The sequence below is a fragment of the Drosophila novamexicana genome, unplaced genomic scaffold (assembly GCF_003285875.2).
Source record: "Drosophila novamexicana strain 15010-1031.04,08,12 unplaced genomic scaffold, DnovRS2.1 tig00000108-arrow-pilon, whole genome shotgun sequence".
NCBI lineage: Eukaryota > Metazoa > Arthropoda > Insecta > Diptera > Drosophilidae > Drosophila > Drosophila novamexicana.
This window is the reverse complement of record NW_020824772.1, coordinates 1,733,583-1,760,810: the sequence shown is the minus strand read 5'-3', so window position 1 is coordinate 1,760,810 and position 27,228 is coordinate 1,733,583. Positions and strand designations below refer to the sequence as shown.

The 27,228-nt window shown below is 42.1% G+C and overlaps 6 protein-coding genes across 10 annotated transcripts; 3 read left to right on the top strand and 3 right to left on the bottom strand.

The window, feature by feature from the left end:
• Nucleotides 1-14,660: 14,660 nt before the first annotated feature.
• LOC115771669 lies at nt 14,661-15,326 on the bottom strand. The gene has a single exon (XM_030717484.1). The coding sequence runs from the start codon at nt 15,324-15,326 to the stop codon at nt 14,661-14,663; it is 666 nt and encodes a 221-aa protein (XP_030573344.1).
• Nucleotides 15,327-15,697: 371 nt separating this feature from the next.
• Nucleotides 15,698-16,827, bottom strand: LOC115772121. Its single transcript, XM_030718096.1, has one exon. The coding sequence runs from the start codon at nt 16,728-16,730 to the stop codon at nt 16,065-16,067; it is 666 nt and encodes a 221-aa protein (XP_030573956.1). The 5' UTR covers nt 16,731-16,827; the 3' UTR covers nt 15,698-16,064.
• A 619-nt stretch (nt 16,828-17,446) lies between these two features.
• Nucleotides 17,447-18,112, bottom strand: LOC115771668. Its single transcript, XM_030717483.1, has one exon. It carries the CDS (start codon nt 18,110-18,112, stop codon nt 17,447-17,449), a length of 666 nt encoding a protein of 221 aa, XP_030573343.1.
• A 1,421-nt stretch (nt 18,113-19,533) lies between these two features.
• Nucleotides 19,534-21,857, top strand: LOC115772000 (prolyl 4-hydroxylase subunit alpha-2). The gene is made up of 8 exons (XM_030717932.1): nt 19,534-19,750; nt 19,815-20,117; nt 20,383-20,573; nt 20,638-20,768; nt 20,828-21,280; nt 21,347-21,400; nt 21,462-21,627; nt 21,693-21,857. Exons 1-8 carry the CDS (start codon nt 19,536-19,538, stop codon nt 21,755-21,757), a joined length of 1,578 nt encoding a protein of 525 aa, XP_030573792.1. The 5' UTR covers nt 19,534-19,535; the 3' UTR covers nt 21,758-21,857.
• Nucleotides 21,858-22,391: 534 nt separating this feature from the next.
• On the top strand, nt 22,392-24,582 carry LOC115757673 (prolyl 4-hydroxylase subunit alpha-2-like). The gene is made up of 7 exons (XM_030698002.1): nt 22,392-22,655; nt 22,711-23,013; nt 23,073-23,260; nt 23,322-23,899; nt 23,957-24,004; nt 24,064-24,229; nt 24,289-24,582. The coding sequence occupies exons 1-7, from the start codon at nt 22,456-22,458 to the stop codon at nt 24,351-24,353; spliced, it is 1,548 nt and encodes a 515-aa protein (XP_030553862.1). The 5' UTR covers nt 22,392-22,455; the 3' UTR covers nt 24,354-24,582.
• A 155-nt stretch (nt 24,583-24,737) lies between these two features.
• On the top strand, nt 24,738-27,072 carry LOC115757755 (prolyl 4-hydroxylase subunit alpha-1-like). Of its 5 annotated transcripts, none has more exons than XM_030698163.1 (8): nt 24,738-24,775; nt 24,897-25,115; nt 25,175-25,477; nt 25,535-25,722; nt 25,778-26,361; nt 26,423-26,476; nt 26,593-26,707; nt 26,772-27,072. In XM_030698163.1, the coding sequence occupies exons 1-8, from the start codon at nt 24,753-24,755 to the stop codon at nt 26,840-26,842; spliced, it is 1,557 nt and encodes a 518-aa protein (XP_030554023.1). In that variant the 5' UTR covers nt 24,738-24,752; the 3' UTR covers nt 26,843-27,072. The 5 variants fall into 5 exon arrangements, with proteins under 5 accessions (XP_030554023.1, XP_030554021.1, XP_030554024.1 ...); XM_030698161.1 differs by having other exon boundaries at nt 26,542-26,707; nt 26,772-26,962; XM_030698164.1 differs by having other exon boundaries at nt 26,542-26,691; nt 26,772-26,850.
• Nucleotides 27,073-27,228: the final 156 nt, after the last annotated feature.

Genomic DNA, 27,228 nt, shown 5'->3' with positions numbered 1-27,228 from the left:
TTTTTATTATCTGTTTTTTTTCCTTTGCTGTTTGCATTTTAAAAAGCCGCAGCTTCTGCTGTCAGTCATTGTCATATTAACTGTGGATGATTTATCTGCCTGACAAATATTATTAAATTATTATGTATTTTGAGATTTGAGCGCAGAGAACCAGGACGAAAAGGCATGCAAATAACTTTGCCAAATGCTGCCAAACGCTCACCGGGGAGCAATTTGTTTTTTAAACCCAGAACTACCTATAGAGCCGCCAACCCCAGCCCATACCTCGCCATACCGTGGCAACAGTGACAACCAACCCCTGGCGAATCAAAGCGTTGTGTGTGGCTTGTAATAAAATGCAAAAGAAATAGTCCAAAGAAAAACATGTCAGAGTGTTGTGGCCGGGAGTGAGCAACATGATGATACCCTACAACCAGCGCAGAGCTGACCTTGAAAACATTCGAACCGCGTACTGCGCACCTTAGGCAGAGACTCTTCTTATCCCACACCATCTGATATTTATAAATATATTTAGGGCTTAAATGCCAAAGCCCAAAGATATTCAACCAACTACAGGTTGTGCCCGTTAGGATAAGCGGGGCAGACTTAAAAAAGCCGGGCAGGCTTAAGGAAGTTAAATGTTCTGTGGATCTATACGATAACTTCGCTCTTATAACCTACAAGATCAGGTAAAATAAATAACTATCTGAAAATTGATAGTTATCAATTTCGTGAAAACGTGAGAAGATACTTCAGATTTTAATTAACCTTAATTTGCGCAGATATATGAAGGGATAAATATTCTGTAGGTTTTATATTCTTTGCACAAACACATAATACCCTTATTCCATGAGTACAGGGTATCAGAATGAGAAGAAAAGGGCACAGACACAGCGACAGAGTGAAAAAGGTAGGCGATGGCCTGAGCACTTGTTTATATCTATGTAAAATTCGCAATGAAGTCGACCGAAACTGGCACAGCAACACAAAGAGCAGCGAACGGGGGATGTGGGGATGGAAGGGGTGGCAATGTAGTTGGGGGTATGTCAAATTGGCGCAGCAGCGCAAATAAAGCAATTTGTATTCAAAATATGAAAGCTAGGGAAGCAACTGTGACGCTGACTTTCAACCCAGCAGCAACAGCAGCAGCGGCAGCAACAACAACAACAGCATCAAGCCAGTGTCTCTTTGTCACCCTTGGGCAATGAGCACCCCCTTCCCCGGGGGATGACCAAATTTCGTTCTATGCGGTTTGCAAATAATTTTTCTCCACGCTGGCAAAATTTCTTTAAAAATATTTCACAGAGAGGCGACTGGCGCCAACGCAAATACGTCGATTGCGATAAGAAACATTTCCGGATAGTTGACGTGTGAGCGGCAAAGGGCAAAGTTACGTATACGCCGCATTGTCAGCGCCAACTGCTTTAAAATTGGCATAATGAGGCACCGGCATCGTCAGCGTCTGTCGCAAGGTCTGCTGCGCGTGTTATACGGCTCATTAGCAGGCAAATTAACGCCGTCGTCTTCTGCAGGTGCCCCCTCGACCAAGCTATTAACATCCTGCAAACTAAGCCCACGAAAGTATGCAACACTTTGTGTAATAAATTAGCGAGGCACAAGCAATTGTGTGAGTGGGTATGTGTGAGACAGTGTGTGTTTGGTACTGTAGTATATTTTGTTTGATTTGTGACTCAATTAAAGTCAACGACAGCCGTGGCAGGAAGGTGCTTGCAACAACGTATTAGTAGCATTTAGACAGTGCACTCAACACTCGACGGACCCAAGTGGCTTTTGGGGTCGACAGCCGCTGACCACATGCAAGTTTTGAGTCCGGCGCCAGTGCAGGCATGCATTTTGTGTATGTGCATGTGTGTGGGTGTGTGGCTATGTGTGAGTGTGTGCACCGCTTGCAGAGCTAATTAAAGCGGTTAGCCCAAATGCCACATAATGAGGCGCACAAGTGCTGCCAAACACCGTTAACACTGCCTGTCATTTGTCAACGTACGTGTGCCTGCCTATATGTGTGTATATACATAACAGACTGTGCCGCTGTGCGAGTTTGTGTGTGCGTGTATGTGAAAAGCTGTTGAAAGCAACTAATTGGCTGCAAAGTGGCTTACAATTTGGCCTTGCTCTGTGTGTGTGCGACAATTGAAATTAGCTCTGCAGCCAAAACGCCAACTTGGCCAGGCAAATGGCTTTAAGGCTGCACTCCACTGGTAAGTCCCGACTTTAAGCCAACTGACAAATGTGTCAAACGACATGTTCACATATGTTACGCGTCGATAATATCGAGACTCACACACACGCACTCACTAAAAAAAATGAATATAGCACAGTTGTCCTCGCGACGCCGATGATTCAATACCCTTTAACCGACATGGCAAACTTTCGAACAATTAGTGCAATAAAAGCCATATAATATAAAATTCCGAATTGATTGCAGTATGTTGCAAGCACTTCGAATTGCTGGGCTTGGTAAAGATCGCGAATGAAGTCCAAGCTGGATTTCCTACAATTAATTTTCGGGTAATCATTTCTATGGCAGCTATTCGACGAAGTGGCTTTACAATGTGGTTGATTATATGCAATATTACAAAATTTCGTGAGGATACCTCTTAAACTGAGAGTGTGATTTGTGTAGGAATAGAAGGACGCAGTCACCAATTGATGCTGATCAATCTACAGCATACAAACCTTCGCTGGTTGACACATTGAGTAAGAAAATGATTATATCCTCGGCAAGGGTATTATACGAAGTGAAGCAGCACACACGCAAAACTTTGCTGCCGAGCAAGGACTAAACTTTGGCAATGTCCTGGACACTGCAGTGTCACCTTTTCAATAAACTGCGCCAAACGACGCGCCAAAGCCGTGGCAAAAAAAAAAAGAGAACAGCACCAAAGTATTAATCCCCAATCGTTTGCCAAGCACGCCAAGGATGCGGATGCGCCGCCTGCAAAAAAACGAAGGGCAGGGCAGACAAAACGTTCGGGCAACAGCTGCCGCCGCCGTCGACCTTTGTCCATGTCCGAGCGAGCAAAAACAAAAGCTGCAGAATGCCAATGGTCAGCAGAAATGCGCATAACTTTGAAAAGTTCCACACACACGCACACCCATGCCGGCAGACGGTCGAGACAGTAGCTACCTAAACACACACACGGACTCGCCAGGACATACCTTTGATTGGGGGCGTCCCCGCCGCTGCATAGATAAGTCCTGCCTGCCTGCCTGCCTGCCTGCAGTGCTAATGGCAATGTTCGCACATTCGCAACAAGGGGGCTTGAGACTGTTGGGGGGGTTTGGGACTAGAACTTATGACAGGCTAACAAGTGTTTCGCCCGACCAATGATTTAGTGAACGTGCCGGCTCAGGCCAGGCAGCCAGTGTTGAGTAACTTATGGCCAAAGCTGAGCCAGCGACAGCTGCTTATCAACCCACACCAAAACCGAGGGCAAACCCCGCCCAAGACCAAGTCCCGGCTAAACACAATTACCTGTTTACAGCAATATTAAAAGCCGCACCCCGCCGTTCCCCTCTTCGCAACACTTTACCAAATATTTCTTGGCAAACTTTTTAATGCTTACCACTAAAAGCGGCACATTAAATTATTATCTGTAAGATTATGAAATTTTTAACAGCAGGTAATAATCGTAGAGCAGCACGCAGAGTAGGGGGATGAGACCAAATGAAAGACAAACATTGGAATTGAGCCAAGTGGAGGCGGGGGCGAGAGCGAAGCCGGGGCAAAGCTTCGTTGCGCAACTTGAAACGGCATTAATGAGAATGAGTATGGGTGGTATATGGGTATATGGGGTAACAGCCTTCATCTTTGTGCCTGTAACTGAGGTAATTCAAAAGTTTGCGCCAAGGCACCGCACTCGCAACACATTACGGCTAAGTGCCACCGCCGCCGCCGCCGCCGCCGCAGCCGCGGTGGCATCCACAGACCTGCCCCGACATATCTTTGGCAATGACAGTCAGAAGTATTTACTTCTAGACACTTGTAATACCACCACCAGCAACAATTAACTCTTGTCGAGTGGTTGGCATTGCGTTGGGGCTGGTTAGACGGAAATTCCACAGTGCGTTTGTCTCAAAAAAAAAATAATAAAAGGAGGAAAAAAAGTGCGACAAAAATTTTGACATTTCTTTGCGGCAATTGGAAAATGGCTTTTGCGAACGTATGCAATTGTTGTTTTTCCGATTTTTTTGACTGTTATTTAATACCCTGTACGGATTGAAAATGTGTTCATAGTTTCGTATAAACGACAAAAGGAGGCTTGCAAAATTAACCTAAAAAGTATATGCTTGGTGATCATACCATATATAATCGAATTGTTCTGTTCGTTTGTAAAAAGGCTTCAATTGTGGCTCGAATGCCGTCTTATAACCCGGCCGGATCAAGCAAATCGTTAAGTAAGATACGATTTTTTAGTCGTCTCTATGTTGCTCGAGACACAAGTGGCGTATGAAAGTCAATAAAGCTTGCCGGACGGTCTAAATATACTAATTAAGACGTCTACAAATAAATAAATAAAAGAAATATATGGATTCCATCTATAAATAAATAAATAAAAGAAATATATGGATACCGAATACTTTAGTTTTTCGATACCTCTATCCGTGCCTAGAATCACAAGAAACACACACTGAAGCCTCGAATATGTTAAAATTGCATAAAAATCTGAATACAAGAGCCAAGGACTAGATATATCAACAACGCATTTCCAATTTGTTGTGTGTAAACAGATAATTACCAAAAAGTTTGAATGTTTTAAAAGGCAGTTGGACGTTCGGTATAGGCTATCTACTATTCGGGCACTACCGACTGGAAATCTCTGACATGTTTTTCTGTTTTCTTTTTTTTCGTCGCCTGCCATTTCTTATCACGTGTCATTGGGTTTGGTTCTTGGACAAAAGCAAATAAAACGCTGACATGTTGCAGAGGCGGCGCCGAGCAATTTGCAGTGTGCACAGGACATAGATGCGGCCAGGACTGTGACTCCCATGAACGACCAATACCGCAAATGAACGGCCCTTGACTAACCAGAGGGGATAGCAGTGCGGTGTAGGGAGAGGGGTGTTGGGGGCAGGCAGGCTGTGCGTATATGCAACATTGACATGAAGTTAATGGATGTTTTATGACCGACTAACTTCCCCAGCGATAAATCGCTTTTCCATGAGCCAGTAAATTGCGATTTGATTGTTTCTGTTCAACATGCAAACCACTTCCAATTTTGCCTATTCCCCATGCTGTTTTTCACTGTGAAAATGAACGTGAAAAGTGGTCGAGCTAAAGGTCAGTCTCTGTTGTTGTTTTTCATCTAATCTTAAAGCGCAACACTTTTCGCCAGGGGGAAACGCCAATCGATATTCCCTTCGAACTTCTATGCGATTCGTCACACGTTGCAAGCCCCATTTTCATGGCAATCAGATGCCAGCCCCAAACCCAATTCCAAATCTCATACTCTCACTCAGTTATGATGAGCGTGTAGCACAAACTAACACATAACCAAAAATATCATATAAATCAAAGTTCTTGCGTATCCCAGAAATTTATGAAAATTTATGCACTCAACCCCCGCCGCACCGCACTGTTGTGTCCAGCTTTGTGTGTTGACCCTCTTTGCTTTACCTTTTGTTGTGCCACATGCACCACTCACACACACATATGCATATCAAGTGGCTCGCAAATTTATACAACTTTTGGCTTTTTGTTGTTTTGCGGGTGGGCCACAAAAATTCATATGATAATGCGGGCTATTCACAATTTTGTTATATTTTTTCTTTTTGGTTTTCCAGCTTTCAACGCATTTGACAATTTCTTTTATAGGTAAATTTCTGAGATGATTTATGTGGCCGAATTCGTTTGAAGAAATACTAGTGGCACGTAAAGTGGCTTTAAGTGTGCCCCAAAATGGACTTCAAGCTGTGTCCACAGCAATGTGTAATCTATCGTTTCCACTGTCCACTCTAATCGCCATTTCAACATCAATTTATTTGCTATTAATCCTTCACCTTTTTATTGTTGTAACATGTTTGCCTGGCACTGGGCAGCTCAGCAGCAAGAGCTAGAGTTCCCAGCTTCAGCTCCTGCTGCTAAGTAGTCCCCAGTGTCTTGTGCCATTATATTTGCTCTGTCCAGGCAATTAGATGTTTGTGCTCGTCTGTCTGTACAGCTGCGATTGTTGTTTTTCTCTGCCAATGGAAGGTAAAATGAGCTGGCGGCGATTGGCAATCGATTTCGGGTTACGCCCTGCCCTTGGAGACCTGCGCGCCATGGTTAGTTGCGTGTTATCTAGCAACGGGTAAGGGGTGGGTGGGTGCGGCATGTCGCTTTAATCTCGCTGCTTGTTTGACAAGCTCTTAACACTAATTGAGGATATGTGAAGGAATCACCAAAGCTGCCTTTGTAGACAACTCCTTTTGACTCCATAATGATGCGGCAGCTCAATTCTATTTCACATTCCGACTTCAAAGGCGCGTGATTTTCGAACGAGCTGCAAGTTGGCAAACGAGCTCTCTTGGCCTGCGTGCTTTTCGATAAATCAGTTTAATATCGGCGCCCATAAGAGCTCTGCCAATAGCTTCTAACTGAAGTTTAACATTCATTTAAATAGTTTTTGCTTTATGAAGCTTAACAACAAAGCTCAATCAAAAAAATATATTGTAAAATAAGTACATATATTTTCAAGATCAATTTCGTCAAGTCGCGTTCACTGTTTTATCAGTTTTAACAGCCACTTAAATATCACTTATCTTTTCAACCAGTTGATAACTTTGCCATTGACACTTACAACGAAGGCGGCCGGCATTCAACCAAGCCCTTAAGCAATCCCATAAAACAGCCAAAACGAAACTGGAAACGTATATTTTTCTTTTCAAGCTTGGTTTAAAATAGCACATAGAATCATAGACAGTCAGACCCATAACATAATAACCACAAGCATAAAACATCAAAGCCCCAATCATTGCCTTTCACTACTTCCAAGTCTTGTATTTACAAATATTGGCAATGAATATGAAAAACAGATACACGAACTGAATCAAAGGCAGAAAGTCGGCTTGAATCGTGCATCGTTGAGCTGGAAGCCATAGCATAAACAGTATTCGAAATTTATTGTGCTTTTTAGTTTCCTTTAAACGAAGATTTAAAATAATCTAGCCCCTATTCCACCTTGTGTTACACAAATTTAGATCCATTGTAGATTTTTTACCAAAAAGGTGACTCGCTGTCGTTTACTTTTAAACTTATTGCGCCTGGCAAATAAATTGGCTTTTGTGAACTTTATGAACTCACGCGGGATTAACTTGTACCTTTGATTGAATTTCTTTCTGCGTTCTGCTCCAGTCGAACTGTGGGCCGCACCTCCTCAATCTGCAGCCGATAAAGCAGCATAGCACAGAAATACAGGAGTTCGCAAATAATTCTTATGCTGGCCAAGGCAGTCGACTGTCTGTGGCTAAAAACAGCTGCCAGACGCCGGTAAGTTTTTACGCACAGAAGGAAGGAGAAAGTTGGGAGTTGAAGTCTCAATCTCAGCGGCTGGAATTAGGCGTTTCCGTTCAAGTGGCCCACGGTGGCGCAGTCTCTAACAATTTGAAAATTTATGCTACCCATCGGCAAGTGGCTGCTGATTTTTGATTGTGCAACTGGGAGCCACTGTGGCATCTACCTTTTTGGACGCGCTTAAGTGGCTGTGTGGCACAATTGGTTTGGGACTTGTTTCAATTAAGGCGCATTACAATCTCTCTCTCACTGTGCCAGGGCAGCTCTACCTTCGATTGGCTGGAAAAGTTTTTATGGTTTTCTGGCGAGATTCTATTATAAAGTTTGGGTAAGACAGGCGGACAGGGTCGGCAGGGAACAAGGTATAAATAGTTTTTGCGCTACGCGAAAACCGAGAAAAGTAATTAAAATTCAAATAGCAGACAAACATTTACATTAACATTTGCCTCAAGCATGGGTGCAGTGTATCTGCTAGCTGTTGTATACAAGATGGGTATGGGTTCTATCAGTTACTCGGCTTTAAGTTGAAGTTGACGTCGTCGCTTTATTAAGCGACCCTCTGTGGCACTTCGGGCTGCGTTCTTTTGTTTGGCCTGGCGCCAGTCTGGCGCGCGATGCCACAAAGTATGCTATACTTTTGTGCTCTAGGTAAAAATCAGGCGTGTCTGCTGAGTCTGTGCGTGCATGTGTGTGAGTGAATGAGTGATGACTCTTGGCGTGTGCTGCGTAGACATAGACAATGTCGGCATGATTATACTGGCACTCCCTCTCGCACACACATCTCTCCCGGCGCTATCCACCCACACACACACACGACAACGCCAAGCGAGATTATTAATATTGTATTTAATATGTGTGCATGCCGCAGACATTTCATTATTTGCTTTGTTTTCAATACTAAATGAAAATTCAGCGTGTGTTGAACAATGCTTGAGACCTGTGCTCCATTTCAGCCTTCAGCCAACTACAGTTGATGACACATATTTACAAGCAGGTTTTATTTTAGACGTTTCAATTCCTTTCAGCATATGACTACAGTGGCTTTAAAGGTTGCTTAAGAAGCTTTAGATATAGCAGTGTTGAAAAGCATTTAAAATAATGTTATACCAAAAGCTGCCAGAAGCTTTGAATGCTTCTTAAGAAGTTGAGTGTAAAAAATCTTTAAAAGTTGTCATAGCACCAATTGAACCAATTTTTTGTTCCGCTGTAGTGTTGCAGATTTTCGGAAGTGTATTTGATCAAGTTTGTATTTGTTAAAGAGCCACAAGACATATGAATTTAATATTTTTAAATCCAATGTCCAGATGCAAGTTTTGCCTCGATTCATTTTAAATGCTTCATTCAATAATGAGAGCACCCATTAAATCACGTTGATCACGCCCTAAAAACAGCAGAAACCAGGTTCATCTACTCGTATTTCATTTTACAGAAATTCAATATCATAGCAATGCTAACACAATCCACCCACTCATAGCGCGTAGGACACAGTGTGCGCTGAAAAGTATGCAATGGCAATGCCAAAGCGCGTAAAGGTCGTTTTATACCACATAGTATCTATGTACATATCCACGTCCACATCCACGTCCTCGTCCTCAATGGCAGCCACGTATGCAGAGCACGCGTTGATAACCTAAAGTACGACGCGAGCTGCGGCAGCGCCTCCAACAGCGCTGCATGGACATAATTAATTTGGATCCCTTTTTTATACACTTTTAGAGAGTATTATAGCTCAGTTATTCAGTGTGTAACGCACAGAAGAAGGAGTTTTCAAGTCCGACTGACCGTCTCTTCCGAAACTTTTCATAGAATATTTCGAAATAAGCCAATCGTACCACTATATCTTACGAGTTTAACTAAGCTTCTTTTAGAAGCTTCGAGAGATTTTGACCAGACTCTGATATTATGAGCTCTGAAGAACTAAATATAATAAGAATCGGTAGAAAATAAAGCTTTAGCATTAAAGCTGATCTGGGTCTGCAAGAGTATTTACTCGTCAGCGAGCCATTCTTACTTGCTGTGCTCCTTTTTTTCTAGCCGCCCAGCAACTGGCCAGCAATTTGTTGCTGTTTGCTGCTGCGTAGTGTGGTGTGTGTGAGTGCGGGTGTGTGTGTGGTTTTTTTCGCGTTACTTTTGCGTGCAACCAAAAATTAATCAAGTGCTAGTTACTCAGTGTGCGCAGTTTTTAATTAAAGCGGCGCTCAGCATCAAAGCAAAGTTTACTGTAGAATTCTTTTAACATCATTTTTATTTTTTTGTTGCACTTCGATGTATGGCACGTTTAAAACTTTAAGCCACTGGAGCTGACAGCTTTCAGTTTTGAGGTGTTGTCGAAGCGCCGCTGGCAACGAGACGAGCGACGACTGCAAAATAATAATACAAACCAATTTCATGCTGAATTAAACAGGGCAGAGAGGAGCTGGTGAGGGCAGAGGTAGTGGAGCAGCGCAAACAACAATAGTTGAAGTGTCCTGTCAACAGGCAGCGGCGGCAATTACAACAACAATAACAACAACAACGAGAACAACAGAAGCAGGAACAAAGGCCGCACGTGCATTGCGCTTTTTGTTGGAGACAGGCGCAGCCAGGCAAGGGGCATGCCACACACTTGGCCTTAGGCAATTTTGAGAAAAACTTTTGCTGGCGCGTTGAATTATCACACGTAGCCCACGCTCACAGCTGCTACTATACTGTTAGTGTGTGTATGTGTGTGTGTATGTGTATGTGTGTCGCTTGGCAGCACCTCAGGCACACACCTCGCCGGCAAATGAAAACAGACCCTATGCAAACGTGTCTCGCATAATTTGCAGCAAGTGCACAACAATAGCTGCGCCATCCGCCCACGCCCCCATCAGCAGCACTGCGCTTATCAGCCAGTAGTTGCAGCGTATGGAGCCAGCTGACGTTACGAATGGGGCTGGTTTATAATGCGCGTGAAATATTAGAAATTAAAAAGCACATGACAAGTGTCGCGGAGGCACTTTGATTTGTCTGCCAGGCCGCAGACAGGAGCTGACAATGCCCATACAGCCCCCAAACATCCAACTCATCGCACTTTTAATAACTCAAGCCAAACCCAACAATAACAGCCGGAACAACTACAACAACAACAATAACTACGATGGCGTCCAGCCTTTGCTGGGGTGTTTCAATAAATTAGAAAACACCTGTTTTGGCAACGCTGCCGGCAGATGTCTGGCTCCTTTTCCATAACAAATACCACACTCCTCTAACCTATAAGCAAACGCGTAATGAAAGCAAGCTAAAATGCTGCTTTGCCGTCGGGTGCACGCGACTAGGTGATACTCGTTCACATCCAAACGTGATGTTTGTTTCGAATGCGAATGGAAATTTAGGCAATACCTATTGTAGGTAAAAATTATAAAAAACTTCCCATTTTGCAGGCTATGGCAGCTGTTCGATTATGGTGGCCCTCGGAATATACTCTCTTCACTTTGTGAGCGAGTATAATAAGCGCAATAGTACACATAATTTGTATTGGGGTTTCGCCTACCCCCTTGCCACTCCTCTCCAGCAATTGTGTATGTGTATGTAATTTATGTTTTTTTGCTACTTGGCCGCATTTCGCGGTTTTTTATTGCTACGTGTTTGGCGCGGATCACGGCTGGCGGGGCAGCAGGCCGTGCCGTGCTGGCCATAATGTCGTCATGACAGACGCGGCCATAAAAGATAATTATGATTCCGGTAATAGGTTTTATTTTCGCGTGTACCTCCTTTGTTCGTGTGCCCACAACCAGACTCGCGAGCCACGGGCCCGCTCATTGCCAAAAAACTGACGCCATGTTTGTGCCCCTTGTTGTTGTGGCTGCCGCTGGCACAAAGGTCGGCCGCTGCCTCCTCGGCTAACTCCGTCCGTCCAAATGGCTGGCAGTATCTACATTTACTTTTCGGGTGACCAACGTGGCATAGAAATTATGCGCATTATACGCGCCGCGCTTCAGCGCCTTGCTAAAAAATTATATCCGCGGCATAAAAAACTTACTTCGTTATATGCCTTTGATAAATTGCAAGCGGTTTAAGTTGTGTGTGTTATATTTTTAATTAGCACTGCAGGGCCGGGGTGAATGGATGGCGTAGAGGGGGAGCTATGGGGGGACGTTTGCTAAACTCAGTTGAGCAAATCAATGCCGTGTTTGTTTTTGCCTATTCTAATGAAGTTGTCAACCTTATGAAGATTAATGCCGCCTTCACCGTTTCAAATTAGAAAGGAAGAACTTTCGCTTAACAAAGAATAATTGTTGGAACATGATAATTGTCTTAAATGCGAATGCAAATTGAGCGAGTGTCAGGCGAATGTGATTAATGGATGACACCGAAGTGACCCAGTTTCAATTAAACTGGCGAAGGCAGCGAGTTGCTGTGAAAATATCCTTTGAGTATTCATTGGCGAAAATCAAACAGGCGAAAGCGGAAATGACAGCCGTTGACGTCTAATGGAAAACGTGTGCGGGCATAAAAATGGCCGCTAAGAAAATGCATAAAAATTGTGCGAAGGCAAACAGCGCAGACAGGACACACAGAACACACAGAAAACACAGAGCACATGTGCGAAAGGACATGCAAGGACAAACGGAAGTCACATACGCAAACTTCGCTTATCGTCCAAGACACAAAGTTACTTTTGTCCATAAAATATTTTTATACACCAGCTGCAGATTCTTCTACGGGATACACTCGCTGCTGCTCGCCCCAGCTGGGACATACCTACACGTAAAAGAAGAACAGCGTCTCGGGGCTTGGCGCTGGACTTGCGAATGGAAAATTGTTTACACAAGTCATCAGCATTTTTTAGCGAGCCTTGGCCACATTTACTTGGCCGTCTGTTTGCCAGCGTTAAGGCGCTTCGCATTTGCATAAACCTAGCCGGCAAGCCAGGACAAGCAGGACAGCCCATTATGCTTAGAGACAAGCCACCTACACACCCACATATATACGCACAACTTTTGACAACTGCAATAATCATAACTGCAACGCTCGACATTGATTTCTAATGCGAAGATTGTCGCATAAAGATTCACCCGGCCACCGCCAGGCGCCATTAATGGCTTTGTCTTACAAGTCGTTCGTGAAGTGTTCGCATTTCCACTTGATTTGAATTTTCCAACGAGCCCATAAACCAACTCAAGTTTCAACTGCCCCCAAAAAAAAAAACCGTCACTTTAGCGCTTTAGTTTTACGGCAACGAACAGAGCTTCGAGTGGGTCATCAACTGGCTAAGAAAAAAAACTAAAATGCTCAGCAGTGATTGAAATGGATATGCCCTCGAAAAAAGGTGGTGCTGCGCCTACAACCACCATTTTACTGATCTGAAATTATCTGCTCGAAGTGGAACAGGGCCAATTTTTGTGTGTTTAGGTGTACAATGTTTGCACACTGACGGAAAATGGACCCACTTCCATTCAATATCATGTTCAAAAGGGTGTTCCAGAAAGCGATTGCAAAAGTATATCGCCTTGTAAAATTTCAAGCGTTTATTTTAAAAACTTGATCGAGTCTTTCATGAAATATATAGCATTTAAATTAAAAACTTGATCGTATCTATTTGGTAAACAAATAAATTATTTATTTGTCTTTATAAATTACGGAAAAAAGAGAATTAAACGAAATCTCCATTAGTTAAAACATCCTTAATACTCCCAAAACGTTGACATAAGCCTTGATTGGGTCTGCCTTGGAAATTATCAAAATTTATCAATAAAAAATATTCAATATCGGAATTAGATTTACCAGCTTTTTATTATTTTTTAGTTAGTTTTTTAATTATATTTAATTCGTAGGTTTCTTATTATTTAAGTTATACTAAAAATTAAATAATATCCATAAAGTAAACTTTGCCATGGAATGTTAATCTCTTACATGTTTCGCAACTATGCAACAACACGTGAAAACCTATCGTTTCTGGGAACACAGCATATGACGTCTAATCGATGTCTGAGACTAAAATAAATAATCTTTGTGGTTTTTCGCATTTTAGGTTAAACGACATTTTGTACCGTGACATGTTTGCCCGTCGTCGTGGCTGTCCATATCGCAGTTGTTGTCGCTTATTTCGATTCACTTTTTGGACTGCTTGCAGATGATTGATGACACTTAATTGATGAGCATCGGGAGCGGGATTTGAAGTGACTTAGCGTAAACATTTACACTTGGCCCAGACGAAAGACAGGCTTTAAGTGCTGGTGGTCAACAGCTTTCAGCTTAAATCTGGCCAGCTGCGAGATGGCCACCACGAGACATTTTCCAGGTCACAGGTGCTTTTGTTGTCTGCATTAGATTTGCCTCTGACATTTGCCCACACAAATCTCTTTCTGTGTATGTGTGCATTTTGGGCTTTTGTTTGGCAAAAGTCTGCCCATTTGGCTGTAAAATTTATTTCATTTGACCGCCCGCTCGCCCCGTGTGCTGTCCACACTGCCCACTACACGCGTGACGCTGACAGTTTTATGGCAAAGTTAAGCCGATATCAACGGCAGGACACATGCCGCTGCAGGACGACAACCGCTGCTAGCCCCGCCGCCACCGTAAAAGTGCAAAATTTAAAGCCGTTTCTGGTCATACCTTTGCCAACAAATGGGCGGGGCCGTTGCCTTGCTTTGTGTGTGTGCAGCTATTTTGTATACAAAAAGGTTTTTAGGTTTTCCACAAAGCCTTTTAATGAAATCATTCATGGTTAAAGCAGATAACAGATTGTCACATTCCTATCCAGAGGTTGCCCACTTAGAGTGCCCGTAGGCTTTAATGTGGAATAACTTTTAATAAAATATAAGAGAATAATTGGAATTATATACTTTAATTATTCACATATCTTCCGCCGTGAAGCATTACACAATTCTAATCTTAGCACTATTTCCGCTCATCGACGTGGATATTCCGAAAACGGTGAACCGGAGCATGACATTGATCGGCTAGCATGCAAAAAGTTGTATGCAACCGCTTTCCACTAATTTTCCGTTATTAAGAGTAAAGTAGTTTGCAGCTTGGGGTGTGCATTAAACATACATCAGCTGGCAAGTCAATTAGTTAGGACAATATAAATAAACTTATAATGTACGATACGCAATATACATATTCCATTGACTGTGTATGGCGTATCGTACATTAAAAGCTTATTTGTAGCCACGCTCATGTTTCCTTGCAGTCTTAGGTGCAACTAGATATCAATGCGTTCATTTGAGCAAAAGACATGAAACCATTCGTATTGCTCGAGCCTGGTCTGAACGTATTCGCCCAGGACGTAGACATGAATGGGCACAAGCACAGGCTTTGCACCCTCTGTCAATCCCTGGTGGGCAGCAGTGATCTTGATATCGATTAAAATTGTTGCATGTAGCATATAGAGAACGCCACAAGCCAATGAGGCAATCGATTGAAAGAGCAAATAAAAAGCGAACGGATGAACGGGCTTATCCTCCTCGTAGACACCCTCCACGGGCTCCTTGCCAGTATACATCAAGTGAAAGTCGCGTTCCGCATCCCACATAGTTAATATGGATATCATTGTAAATCCAACGGAAGCTAAGCAAGATTTACAGATTTCCATGCAAAATGTCGGATTGTGGCCCGAACAAATGTTAATGCTTTGAAAGAGTGTGATCACCATGAAAACGTAGAAGGTCATTAGATATATATACTGGAAGATTTGCCTATCCCACGTCAACATATGCAAATGAACAGCCATAAATCCCGTTATGTGATATGCCAAACAAAACATATTGAAGATCGTCTCCAGCGTGTAAAATAGAAACGAAATCGGCCGCAATGTAGTTGACGATACGGGCATATTCTGATCTGTGATAATGGTTCCGACCCTGACCATGTCTTTTGTAAAACGGATGATTTAGGAATAATTTCTGGTTAAAACACAAAATTATAATTAAATCTGTTGTTTCAGACGTGACAAATTTTTGAATAAGTCAACTGTCATTCATCAAACAGTTCGAGTACCACAAGCTACTTGTGACTATGGTCAAAAATAACTTTCCCTTTCCCTTCGATACTTAAATTGAATCACCTTTCAGGTAGCATGTGGACTGTTTTACAAAAAAGTTTAAAGTTTTAATAAAATCATTCATGGTTAAAGCAGATAACAGTTTGTCACATTCCTCTCCAGAGGTTGCACACTTGGTGTGCCAGTAGGCTTAAATGTGGAATAACTTTTAATAAAATATAAGAGAATAATTGGAATTATATACTTTAATTGATCACATATCTTCCGCCGTGAAGCATTACACAATTCTAATCTTATCACTATTTCCGCTCATCGACGTGGATATTCCGAAAACGGTGAACCGGAGCATGACACCGATCGGCTAGCATGCAAAAAGTTTTATGCAACCGCTTTCCACTAATTTTCCGTTATTAAGAGTAAAGTAGTTTGCAGCTTGGGGTGTGCATTAAACAAACATCAGCTGGCAAGTCAATTAGTTAGGACAATATAAATAAACTTATAATGTACGATACGCAATATACATATTCCATTGACTGTGTATGGCGTATCGTACACTAAAAGCTTATTTTCAGCCGGGCTAATGTTTCCTTGCAGTCTTAGATGCAACTAGATATCAATGCGTTCATTTGAGCAAAAGGCATTAAACCATTCGTAATTCTCAAGCCAGCTCTGAACGTATTTGCCCAGGACGTAGAGTTCAATGGGCACAAGCGCAGAATTTGCACCCTCTGTCAATCCCTGGTGGGCAGCAGTGATCTTGATATCAATTAAAATTGTTGCATGTAGCATATAGAGTACGCCACAAGCCAATGAGGCAATCGATTGGGAGAGCAAATAAAAAGCGAATGGATGAACGGGCTTATCCTTCTCGTAGACACCCTCCACGGGCTCCTTGCCAGTATACATCAAGTGAGCGTCGCGTTCCGCATCCCACATGCTTAATATGGATATCATTGTAAATCCAAGGGAAGCTAAGCAAGATTTTAAGATTTCCATGCAAAATGTCGGATTGTGGCCCGAACAAATGTTAATGCTTTGAAAGAGTGTGATCACCATGAAAACGTAGAAAGTCATTAGATAAACATAATGAAAGATTTGCCTATCCCACGTCAGCATATGCATATCAACAGCCATAAATCCCGTTATGTGATATGCCAAACAAAACATATTGAAGATCGTCTCCAGCGTGTAAAATAGAAACGAAATCGGCCGTAATGTAGTTGACGTTACGAGATTATTCCGATCTGTGACAATGGTTCCGACCCTGACCATGTCTCTTGTAAAACGGATGATTTAGGAATAATTTCTGGCTTACACACAAAATTACAATTTATTTTGTTGTTTCAGACGTGACAAATGTTTGAATAAGTCAACTGTCATTCATCAGACAGTTCGAGTACTACAAGTGACTATGGTCAAAAAAAACCTTCCCCTTTCCCTTCAATACTTAAACAGGTAGCATCTGGACTGTTTTACAAAAAAGTTTAAAGCATATTCACAAAGCCTTTTAATAAAATCATTCATGGTTAAAGGAGATAACAGATTGTCACATTCCTCTCCAGAGGTTGCCCACTTGGTGTGCCAGTAGGCTTTAATGTGAAATTAATTTAATAAAATTATCAAAGATTTATTGAAAAACAGCAAATCAAAAGTTGCAAATCGTAGAACGAGTTGGTATTATTCGGGACACGGGAATAGACGAAATATTTCTTACAGTTTAGATATATTATCTAGCTTTGCTCGGGCTAAGTTTTTCTCTCAGAATTAATTCACCTATCTTCCGCGGTGAAGACATACCTTTTCTACATTTAAGCACAAATGTCAACTGAGTTTGACAACGATCGGATAGCATGCTAATCAGTCAATTAGTAAGGACAAAAAGTTGTATATACAAAGATCTGACATATTATATTGGCTGTGTATTGCGTATCGTACTTTAAAAGCTTATTTTTAGCCGGGCTAATGTTTCCTTGCAGACTAGGGTGCAACTAGATATTAATGAGTTCATTTGAGCAAAAGGCATTAAACCATTCGTATTTCTCAAGCCTGCTTTGAACGTATTCGCCCAGGACGTAGATATCAATGGGCACAAACACAGAATTTGCGCCCTCTGTCAATTCCTGGTGGGCAGCAGTGATCTTGATATCAAGTAAAATTGTTGCATGTAGCATATAGAGTACGCCACAAGCCAATGAGGCAACCGATTGGGAGAGCAAATAAAAAGCGAACGGATGAACGGGCTTATCCTTCTCGTAGACACCCTCCACGGGCTCCTTGCCAGTATACATCAAGTGAAAGTCGCGTTCCGCATCCCACATAGTTAATATGGATATCATTGTAAATCCAACGGAAGCTAAGCAAGATTTACAGATTTCCATGCAAAATGTCGGATTGTGGCCCGAACAAATGTTAATGCTTTGAAAGAGTGTGATCACCATGAAAACGTAGAAGGTCATTAGATATATATACTGGAAGATTTGCCTATCCCACGTCAGCATATGCATATGAACAGCCATAAATCCCGTTATGTGATATGCCAAACAAAATATATTGAAGATCGTCTCCAGCGTGTAAAATAGAAACGAAATCGGCCGCAATGTAGTTGACGATACGGGCATATTCCGATCTGTGAATGTGGCTCCGATCCTGACCATGTCTCTTGTAAAACGGATAATTTAGGAATAAAATCTGGTTAGAACAAAAAAATTACAATTTAATCTGTTGTTTTAGACAAATGTTTGAATAAGTCAACTGTTATTCATCAGACAGTTCGAGTACCACAAGCTTAAATTTAATTCCCGAACGAATGACCTGCCTGCATTACCAAGCAAAGTAGGATCATAAGAGGTGACCAAGTTCTTCAATAAATTACCTTTTTTTAGGGTATAGATGAGCTTATGAATCACTGAAGATTATATTTATACTTTTGAATAGGGTATTATAATTTTGTCATGCAATGTGTAACGCACAAAAGGCGACATCTCCGACCCGCAGCACAGCATTAACAGCCAAGTTGCCGCAATAGTCATTTCCGTCTGTCTGTCTGTCCGTCTTTGCGAACAATTTCTCAGTTTTAATGCTACCGATTTGAAGCTATGCAACAGTTCGTATTTCTGTTACAGGCAACATATGTGTTAGAACTGGCCATATCTGGCCACAGTAGCATATATCTGCCTTAAAGGCTATCAGCCGAAAAACAGGATCTTGTATACTTGTCTAGACCTGTTTTGTTGATTTAGACCAAACTATGCTGCTCATATCTGCCAAATCTTTTCAATACCGCACTACTATATCATATAGCTCTATACGAAGAAGCGTCGTTTTTGTATGTCAAATATTCTGTTTTACAAATTGTTTACACCAAACTCAGCATTTACGAGCTTCACTATTCATATACAAGGGCATTAAATGTTCGGCGTGCCGAAGATTTCCGTTCGTTCCGTTTTATTTTGTTTTGTTTTGGACACGTGCTAGCTCATTGTTATGGTTAAGCTGCATAAGCAAAATATTCTGCGTCTTATACACAACGTAAATGACGAGGCAGCGCACTGTGGAATTTAACTTTTTCATGGAAAAAGTTACCGGTGTAAGATTTCGTAGCTATGGCAAAGTATGGCTTCATTTTGATTTGTAAGTAATTCCATTATTAATGTATTCAATTACCAGATATTTCAAGTACCAGGCTCCCGTTTATTACAATATTTGTAAATTTTTTTTTTATAAAACAAAAAAAAATTGCTTAATTTTTTTTACAATTTTACATTCTGACACACAATTAAATCACATCATATTTTAAACGAGTTATTGGCTACGTCTTCCACTGTGCGTGGCTGACTTCTTGCTGGCTTTAATTAACTGTTGGGCTTCACTATCGAAGCATCGAGTAACGTCGAATCGCTTATCAATTGGGGAAACGAATAATAACAACAAGCGGCAGCACGATGTACTACTGTTTGGTAAACGTTCGGTAAATGCCGATCTACGAGTATTTTTAAGTATTTATCTCGCGTGAACGTCAACTTCTCGGCAAATGTGCGAAAAAGTTGACAGTTGGATCTGGCACGTAGGCACCTCTAGATGGCCAAAGAAATGCACTCGCCGGCATGGACGATCCGATTTCTATACGCCCTTCTGGTCTTGGGCATGGCCAGTGGCCAAGAAGCGGATGGCGAACAGAGTCATTCCACCTCGGTTGCGGGAATGGTGCAACTGTTGCAGCTGGAGGAGGAGCTCATTGAGAATCTCAGCAACTATGCGAATGAACTCGAAGGGAAGCTCAATATAGTGCGCAGGTTGATTATCAAAGAATGATGTATATATGAATATGAGATACTATAACGTGCAGTTTTCCCCCAGTTTTGTTGAAGAAATGCGGGCTGAGAGCAACAAGGCCATGAGCCACACGGAAAATTATGTGTCCAATCCGCTGAATGCATTTTCCCTTATACGACGCATGCACGAGGACTGGACACACTGGCAGCTGTACATGGAGCAGCCAGTGGGCAAACAGCAGATGGACTACATTAATCTGAAACGGGAACAGCTGCCTAGCAGCACAGATCTCGAAGAGGCAGCAGCTGCCATACATCGCATACAGGCCACCTACGACTTGAAGATCTCCGACATGGCCGCGGGTCTGCTCAATGGCAAACAGTACAAGTTCGTAGAATAAATGAATTAAAACTTCGGCACGCCGAAGATTAAATAGCCTTGTAGAAGAGTGGTTTATAACTGCTTTTCTACAAAATTTTTATATCCCACCAGTTCTATCTATAGAAGCCGATTGATACGGCTTTGCCTATATGTTTGGAAAACATATAGTGGTCCGATCCGTTTAATTTCGATATGTGGACATAGCTAGTTTCCGACTCGTTACACTCTAAACTCTTTAATTAATTGGTTTCTGTTCATTGCAATTGCTTAGTGCCAGCTTGAACGAGCTGGACACCTATGCCTTGGGCAAGTACTACTTTGATCAGCAGAGTTTTGGCGACGCCAGCCAGTGGATCTACCATGCCAGCAACCGGCTAAATGGTCCGCATAAGCTGTCTTTGCCCCTGGGCTTGGATCCGGCTGAGGTACAGCATGTTTATGCCGAGGCACTTATCAAAATGAGTGAGTGCCAGATAACAGTTGGTAAATTTTATTTAAAGTTTCATTAATTTTGTGACATTTTTAGATAGATATGCCGATGCTCTAAAGGTTCTCCAGATTGCTACGACAATTGACAAAAATAATTTAAGACTCTTGCAACGAAAAATGGAAGTCGAAACTCTGATAAGAACTTCGTCTAATATTTCACCCAAGCCAGTAGGTGCACTCTGCGAAATTAGAAACAATTGTTAACGACTTTCGACGTCTTTTTGCAGTACAACAATAAGCCCGTCGGCAACTATGAACGTGGCTGCCGTGGCCAATTCCCCACGAAGTCCAAGCTACAGTGCGTCTATAATAGCACCAATTCGCCCTTTCTGCGGCTGGCCCCGTTGAAAACGGAATTGCTTGCACTGGACCCCTACATGGTACTCTATCACGATGTGATAACACCCAGCGAGATTCGCGAACTGCAATACCTGGCCGTGCCCACTCTGAAACGTGCCACGGTCTTCAATCAGAAGATTGGTCGTAATACTGTCGTCAAGACGCGTACCTCGAAGGTGACCTGGCTGACAGATTCTTTAAATCCACTGACGGCTCGTCTAAATAGACGCATTTCGGATATGACGGGATTTGATTTGTATGGCTCGGAAATGTTGCAGGTGATGAATTACGGCCTTGGCGGACATTACGACTTGCACTTTGATTATTTCAATGCGACCATTGTGAGTGAAAGATACGTAAATAATCACTAGATTAATTAATTTGAGTCTATCTTCATATTTTTCTAGGCCAAGGATTTGACAAAACTCAATGGCGATCGCATTGCAACCGTCCTTTTCTATGTGAGTAGCCACAAAGTTTGTTTCCTAGCTAAATTAGAAAACGATTAATGCCCTTCTTTAGCTAACCGATGTGGAACAGGGTGGCGCCACGGTGTTTCCTAATATAAAACAAGCTATTTTTCCCAAAAAAGGAGCAGCTGTTATGTGGTACAATCTAAGGCATAACAATGACGGGGATCCACAAACATTGCACGCCGCCTGCCCTGTTATTGTTGGTTCCAAGTGGGGTAACTATTTTATAAAATATTCATTAAATTATATACAAAATATTTATATAAACTCAACTTCACAGTATGTAACAAATGGATACGCGAGCACCAGCAACTATTTAGAAGACCATGTCTCACAAGTCCCTAGCCTTAACTATCGCCATTTATTTTTTTCGGACAGTTAAGTCTTTTACATTTATGCCTCTCAAATGTAATCTATATAGTACTACTTGAAGTAAGTAATCTGTTTTGCATGTATAAGGCACTGACAGAAAACATGCTAACAAAACTTAACAATAAATAAAACAATGCTCAATGCTCAAAATAGAAAATTTATAAGATTTAAATCCAATGAATTCACTCGTTATACAAAAATGTTTAAGCATTACAAACATTAAGCGTTACAAACAGAAAAAGTGATAAGGCCTTATCAGAACTATGCTTCTTTTTCAATCCGCGATTTCTTAGCCAGAAACAGCAACAATATATTAAAATTTCCTAGTTAATAACTGATATCAACAAGCTTAACATATATGACCCAACGCTTTTTAACAGCAATAAATTGAATTTTTTTTGCGTGATAAGTAAGCTACATACAAACAAACGCAACGGAGTAGAAGTTGATTCACCTTCAGTAGTTTTGAATCACAGTCAGCAGAAAAATCTTTTATTAAACCAACAGTAATTTAAAAAGGGGCTGACTTTAAACTATAACTATAATAAATAGGAACAAAGCAAAGTTGGCCGTGAATTTTGAGAAACGTTAGTTGACGCATTTGTCAATGCATAACTACCTGCTATTGCTAAAAAAAATATGTTGTAAGTCTTCGCAGTTCGTACACTAAAATGCGGTCATCTGTATGGACATTTCTATATATTGCAATTGCTCTAACCCAGTGCCCGATTAGGGCCAAGGCCGCAATGGAGCAGAGCCACAGCACTTCCGTCGCGGGTATGGTGAAGTTGGTGCTGCTGGAGGCCAAGCTCATTGAGAATCTCAGCAGCTATGCGGATGAGCTCGAGAGGAGATTGAATATATTGAAAAGGTAAGTCAACACATAGGACATAGTAGATCAGAGTTACAGTTTAACGTGTATTCAGGGCCGTTCCACAATTGCAAGCCGAAAGCAATAAGGCCATAGGTCAAATGGAGCAATATGTGTCGAATCCAATAAACGGATTTTCGCTAATACGCCGAATGAATCAAGATTGGAACGATTGGATGTTATTTATGGAGGATCCAGTGGGCTCATCGCAAGTGGCTTACGTTAGTAGCCAGAAATCACAGCTACCAACCAATGTCGATCTGATTGAGGCTTGTATAGCTATTTACCGACTACAAAGGTTCTACAACTTAACGGTGAAGGACGTGTCCACAGGCATGTTAAACGGAAAGAAGTACGAGTAAGTAATATCTACAGGCCAATGTCAATAGCCTAATACCGGCAAACCACCACCTGCAGCGTTAGTCTTAATGCTCTGGACACCTACGTGTTGGGCCGAGAGCACCACAAGCACCACACTGTAGACTTGGCCGGCGAGTGGTTCGCCGAAACGAACAGCTGGTTAATGGAGCACACACTCTCAAGCCCAATTGGAGCCGACCGTGAGAAAATGCTGCACTTCTTTGCCAGCGCGTTTTTTGATTATAGTGAGTGCAGGAGTATATAATGCTGTTGCACAAACAATTAACTTTAGTTTCTATTAACTAGAATATTACTCGATTGCACTGTCACTGTTTGATCACGCTCTGGTATTAGGAAAGAAAACAGGAGATTCCACACTACTGAATAGACGACGTGTTATAGAGAAGCTAGCCCGAGAAGAGATTTTGGTTAAGAAGGAACCCAAAGCAGATGCAACCAATTACGGCAGGGGTTGCCGTGGTGAATTCGTAGGCATATCCAATTTGTATTGTGTGTACAAATTCGGGACTTCACCATTTCTCCTCTTGGCACCGATCAAAATGGAAATTCGGCTGCTTAATCCCTTTATAATAGTCTTTCATGATGTGTTGTCGCCCCGAGAAATCGATGAGCTCCAGAAACTCGCCAGACCATTGTTAGAGCGTACAACCGTGGTAAAGTTTAAAAAGTATGAAAAGGACAGCAGGCGGACCTCTAAGGGCACTTGGATTGAACGCGACCATAACAATCTGACAAAGCGCATTGAAAGACGTATTACGGATATGGTCGAATTGGACTTGCGATATTCGGAACCGTTCCAAGTTATGAACTACGGCTTAGGTGGACACTATGCGGCACATGAAGATTTCCTTGGTGACACCTGGGTGAGCTTGTGCAAATTATTAACTAGTGTAATCCTGACCATTAGATTCCGTTTTCAGGCAGATAAAAAAGAATACGACGATCGCATCGCCACTGTTCTGTTTTACGTAGGTGGATGAGCTCTTTGAGATTTTAAATCTATGCTATTCTCTATTACAATCCACAGCTAACTGATGTAGAGCAAGGAGGCGCCACAGTGTTCACCATACTTAAACAGGCTGTCAGCCCTAAGCGCGGAACGGTCCTTTTCTGGTACAATTTGCATCGTAATGGAACAGGCGATACGAGAACCCTGCATGGCGGTTGTCCAGTTTTAGTGGGCTCCAAATGGAGTAATATACCAGCTTACACTTTGATATTTTATTTATTACTTATAGTCAAATACCCACAGTAATGACCCTATGGATACGTGAGCGCATGCAACTGTTTACCAGGCCTTGTCTAAAAGCTGAATAGCCAAGGCACTTAGTGCTCCAAATTGATTTGTAAAATTGTTCGGAACGCACAAACATTTTTTATCCGAGTTTTCAGGCACCATGCAATCGGTTCTCATATCGTTTTTGTACAACAGAGACTCATAACGTTGGATTTAACTTACATTGAATCTCGGTTCATATGACACTTTCATAGCATTGACACAGTTAAAAATATATACAATTAATAAAAATGTTTATGGTCAGTAGCCCCGGGTAAAATAAACACATTTTATTTTATTTAGAGAAACATCTGTTGGAAGATGGAAAGTTTTATTATGCGGAAATTAACTAAAAATGTTTTATGACAGCTTTATTCTCGAATTGATTACAAGTATAAATAGCTTGTAAGTGGTGAATAAATTTTAGTCTCTTCAAAATAATGAAGCAAAAAAGTATCAATCGGTAAAAGACTAAAACTATTTTATTGTGTGAGGCGTACCCAACCATCGGCTCGCCTTTTCAAAGATACTAAGATATATTATACTGTTATCTGTTTAAGGCAATTACTAAAAACCCTTTTTAGGACAATAAAAAGAGCCCAGCTTATGCGGTATTTATGGACATTACTATATATAGGGATTGCTCTAATCCTATGCCCGATTAGGGCCAAGGCCGCAATGGAGCAGAGCCACAGCACTTCCGTCGCGGGTATGGTGAAGTTGGTGCTGCTAGAGGCCAAGCTCATTGAGAATCTCAGCAGCTATGCGGATGAGCTCGAGAAGAAACTGAATATATTGAAAAGGTAAGTCTTTGATTTGCAATTCGTTTATGAGTATGAGATACAGCCTTGCATGTCTTCAGGGTCGTTCCACTATTGCAAGAGAAAAGCAATAAGGCGATGAGTCAAATGGAGCAATATGTGTCGAATCCCATAAACGCATTTTCACTAATACGTCGGTTGCATAAGGATTGGAATAAATGGAAGTTATTCATGGAGGAACCACTGGGCTCATCGCAGGTGGCATATGTAAATGAACACAAAGCCCAGCTGCCGAGCCCAACTGATATGGATGAGACATGCCAAGGGTTGCACCGGCTATATGATGTGTACAACCTGACGGTGAAGGACATCGTCAGGGGGCTGATTAACGGGAAGCAGTACAAGTAAGTGATATACGAACTAACTGACAACAACAGTAACTAGTTAGCTGCCAACTCTAGCGCCAGTCTAGGAGCCTTGGATACCTACGCGATGGGCAAGTACCTGGACCACTATCGAATTCGAGATTTGGCCAGCGAATGGTTTGCGGAGACAAGCAAGTCGCTAATGCAGCACACACTCCCAATACCAATGGGAGGCGAACGTCAACAAGTGCTGCAACTCTTTGCGAGGGCATTTATCAAACAGAGTAAGCCCAAGAAATACCTAATAAAGCCATACCGATAACTGTTTTCCTTGCAAAGAGCATTACACAATCGCGCTGCCCCTCTTGGACCACGCTCTGATAAAGGGCAACAAAACAAACAATTCAGATCTGTTAAGTGAGAGGGCTCAAATCGAGGAATTGGCCCGAGCGGCGCCCAAATTAAGGCCAAGCATTAGATATACGACTGATTACGCTAGAGGATGCCGCAGTCAATACGTGCAACAAACCAACTTGATTTGCAAGTACAAGTTCAGGCCTTCGCCGTTTCTCCGTCTAGCGCCGCTCAAAATGGAGGTTCTGGTCGTTAAACCATTTATAGTGGCCTTTCACGACGTGCTGTCACCACATGAAATAGGCGAACTGCAACAGCTCGCAATGCCGCTTTTAAAGCGCACAACCGTATATGATTCAAATTCTGGGCTTCATGGATCTGTCAAAGGCACACGGACCTCAAAGGGTTTTTGGCTTTCGCGCAGCCATAATAACCTAACAAAGCGGATTGCTAGACGTATTTCGGATATGACTGGATTTCATTTAGAAGGCTCAACCTCACTACAAGTCATGAACTACGGCTTGAGTGGGCACTACGCACTGCATACCGATTACTTCAATACCACAGAGGTGAGTTGCTTTATATTCCTGAATGTAGCTATAATGCCGTATAATTTGTATTCCCTTTCAGCTTATTGCACCAGAGAGTCCGACGGGTGATCGCATTGCTACGGTTCTGTTCTATGTATGTGAAATGCAATGTTGCCTTTCCGGCCAACACTACATGAAAATCTGAATATTAATTGACAGCTAAGTGATGTAGAACAAGGTGGTGACACTGTATTCCCTCGCATTGAACAGGTCTTCAAACCAGAGCGCGGAAAGGCTCTTTTCTGGTACAATTTACATCGCAATGGAACAGGCGATAAGAGAACCCAGCATGGAGCCTGTCCAGTGCTAGTGGGTTCCAAGTGGAGTAATATTTCACAATTCTTTTTATTTGTTTTTTTTCTTACTATTAATGCACAATTCCTTAACAGTAATGACCCAATGGATAAACGAACGCCCGCAGCTCTTTGCTCGACCTTGTCTCCGGGAGAGCACCAAATGAATTTGCCTGATGTTCTAAAATAACTTTTCATCATTTCAAACTTTTAAACTGCCAATAAACATGTAATTTAGTGCGAATTTTTAGCCTGCTCGAACTGCTGCTTATGTCACTCCAAATGCGGAAACATGGACACAAACTCCTTTAGCCATCCGACACGTATGCAGACTCATAGACAAACAAATTTCCGGCGTAATCACTTTACACACTTAACAAAAACCCGCTACCAGCCCATCTACCCGACATCATCGGTGGCTTAAATGCTTTTCAAAATGCCAACACGGAAAAAAATAAAGTGCTGAGTGGTTGATAGTCGCTCGGTAGATCGCTAGCTTACTTGCTTTCGGGCATTTGGGTTATTTGGGGCTAGGTAAAACCCAAGCAACCGC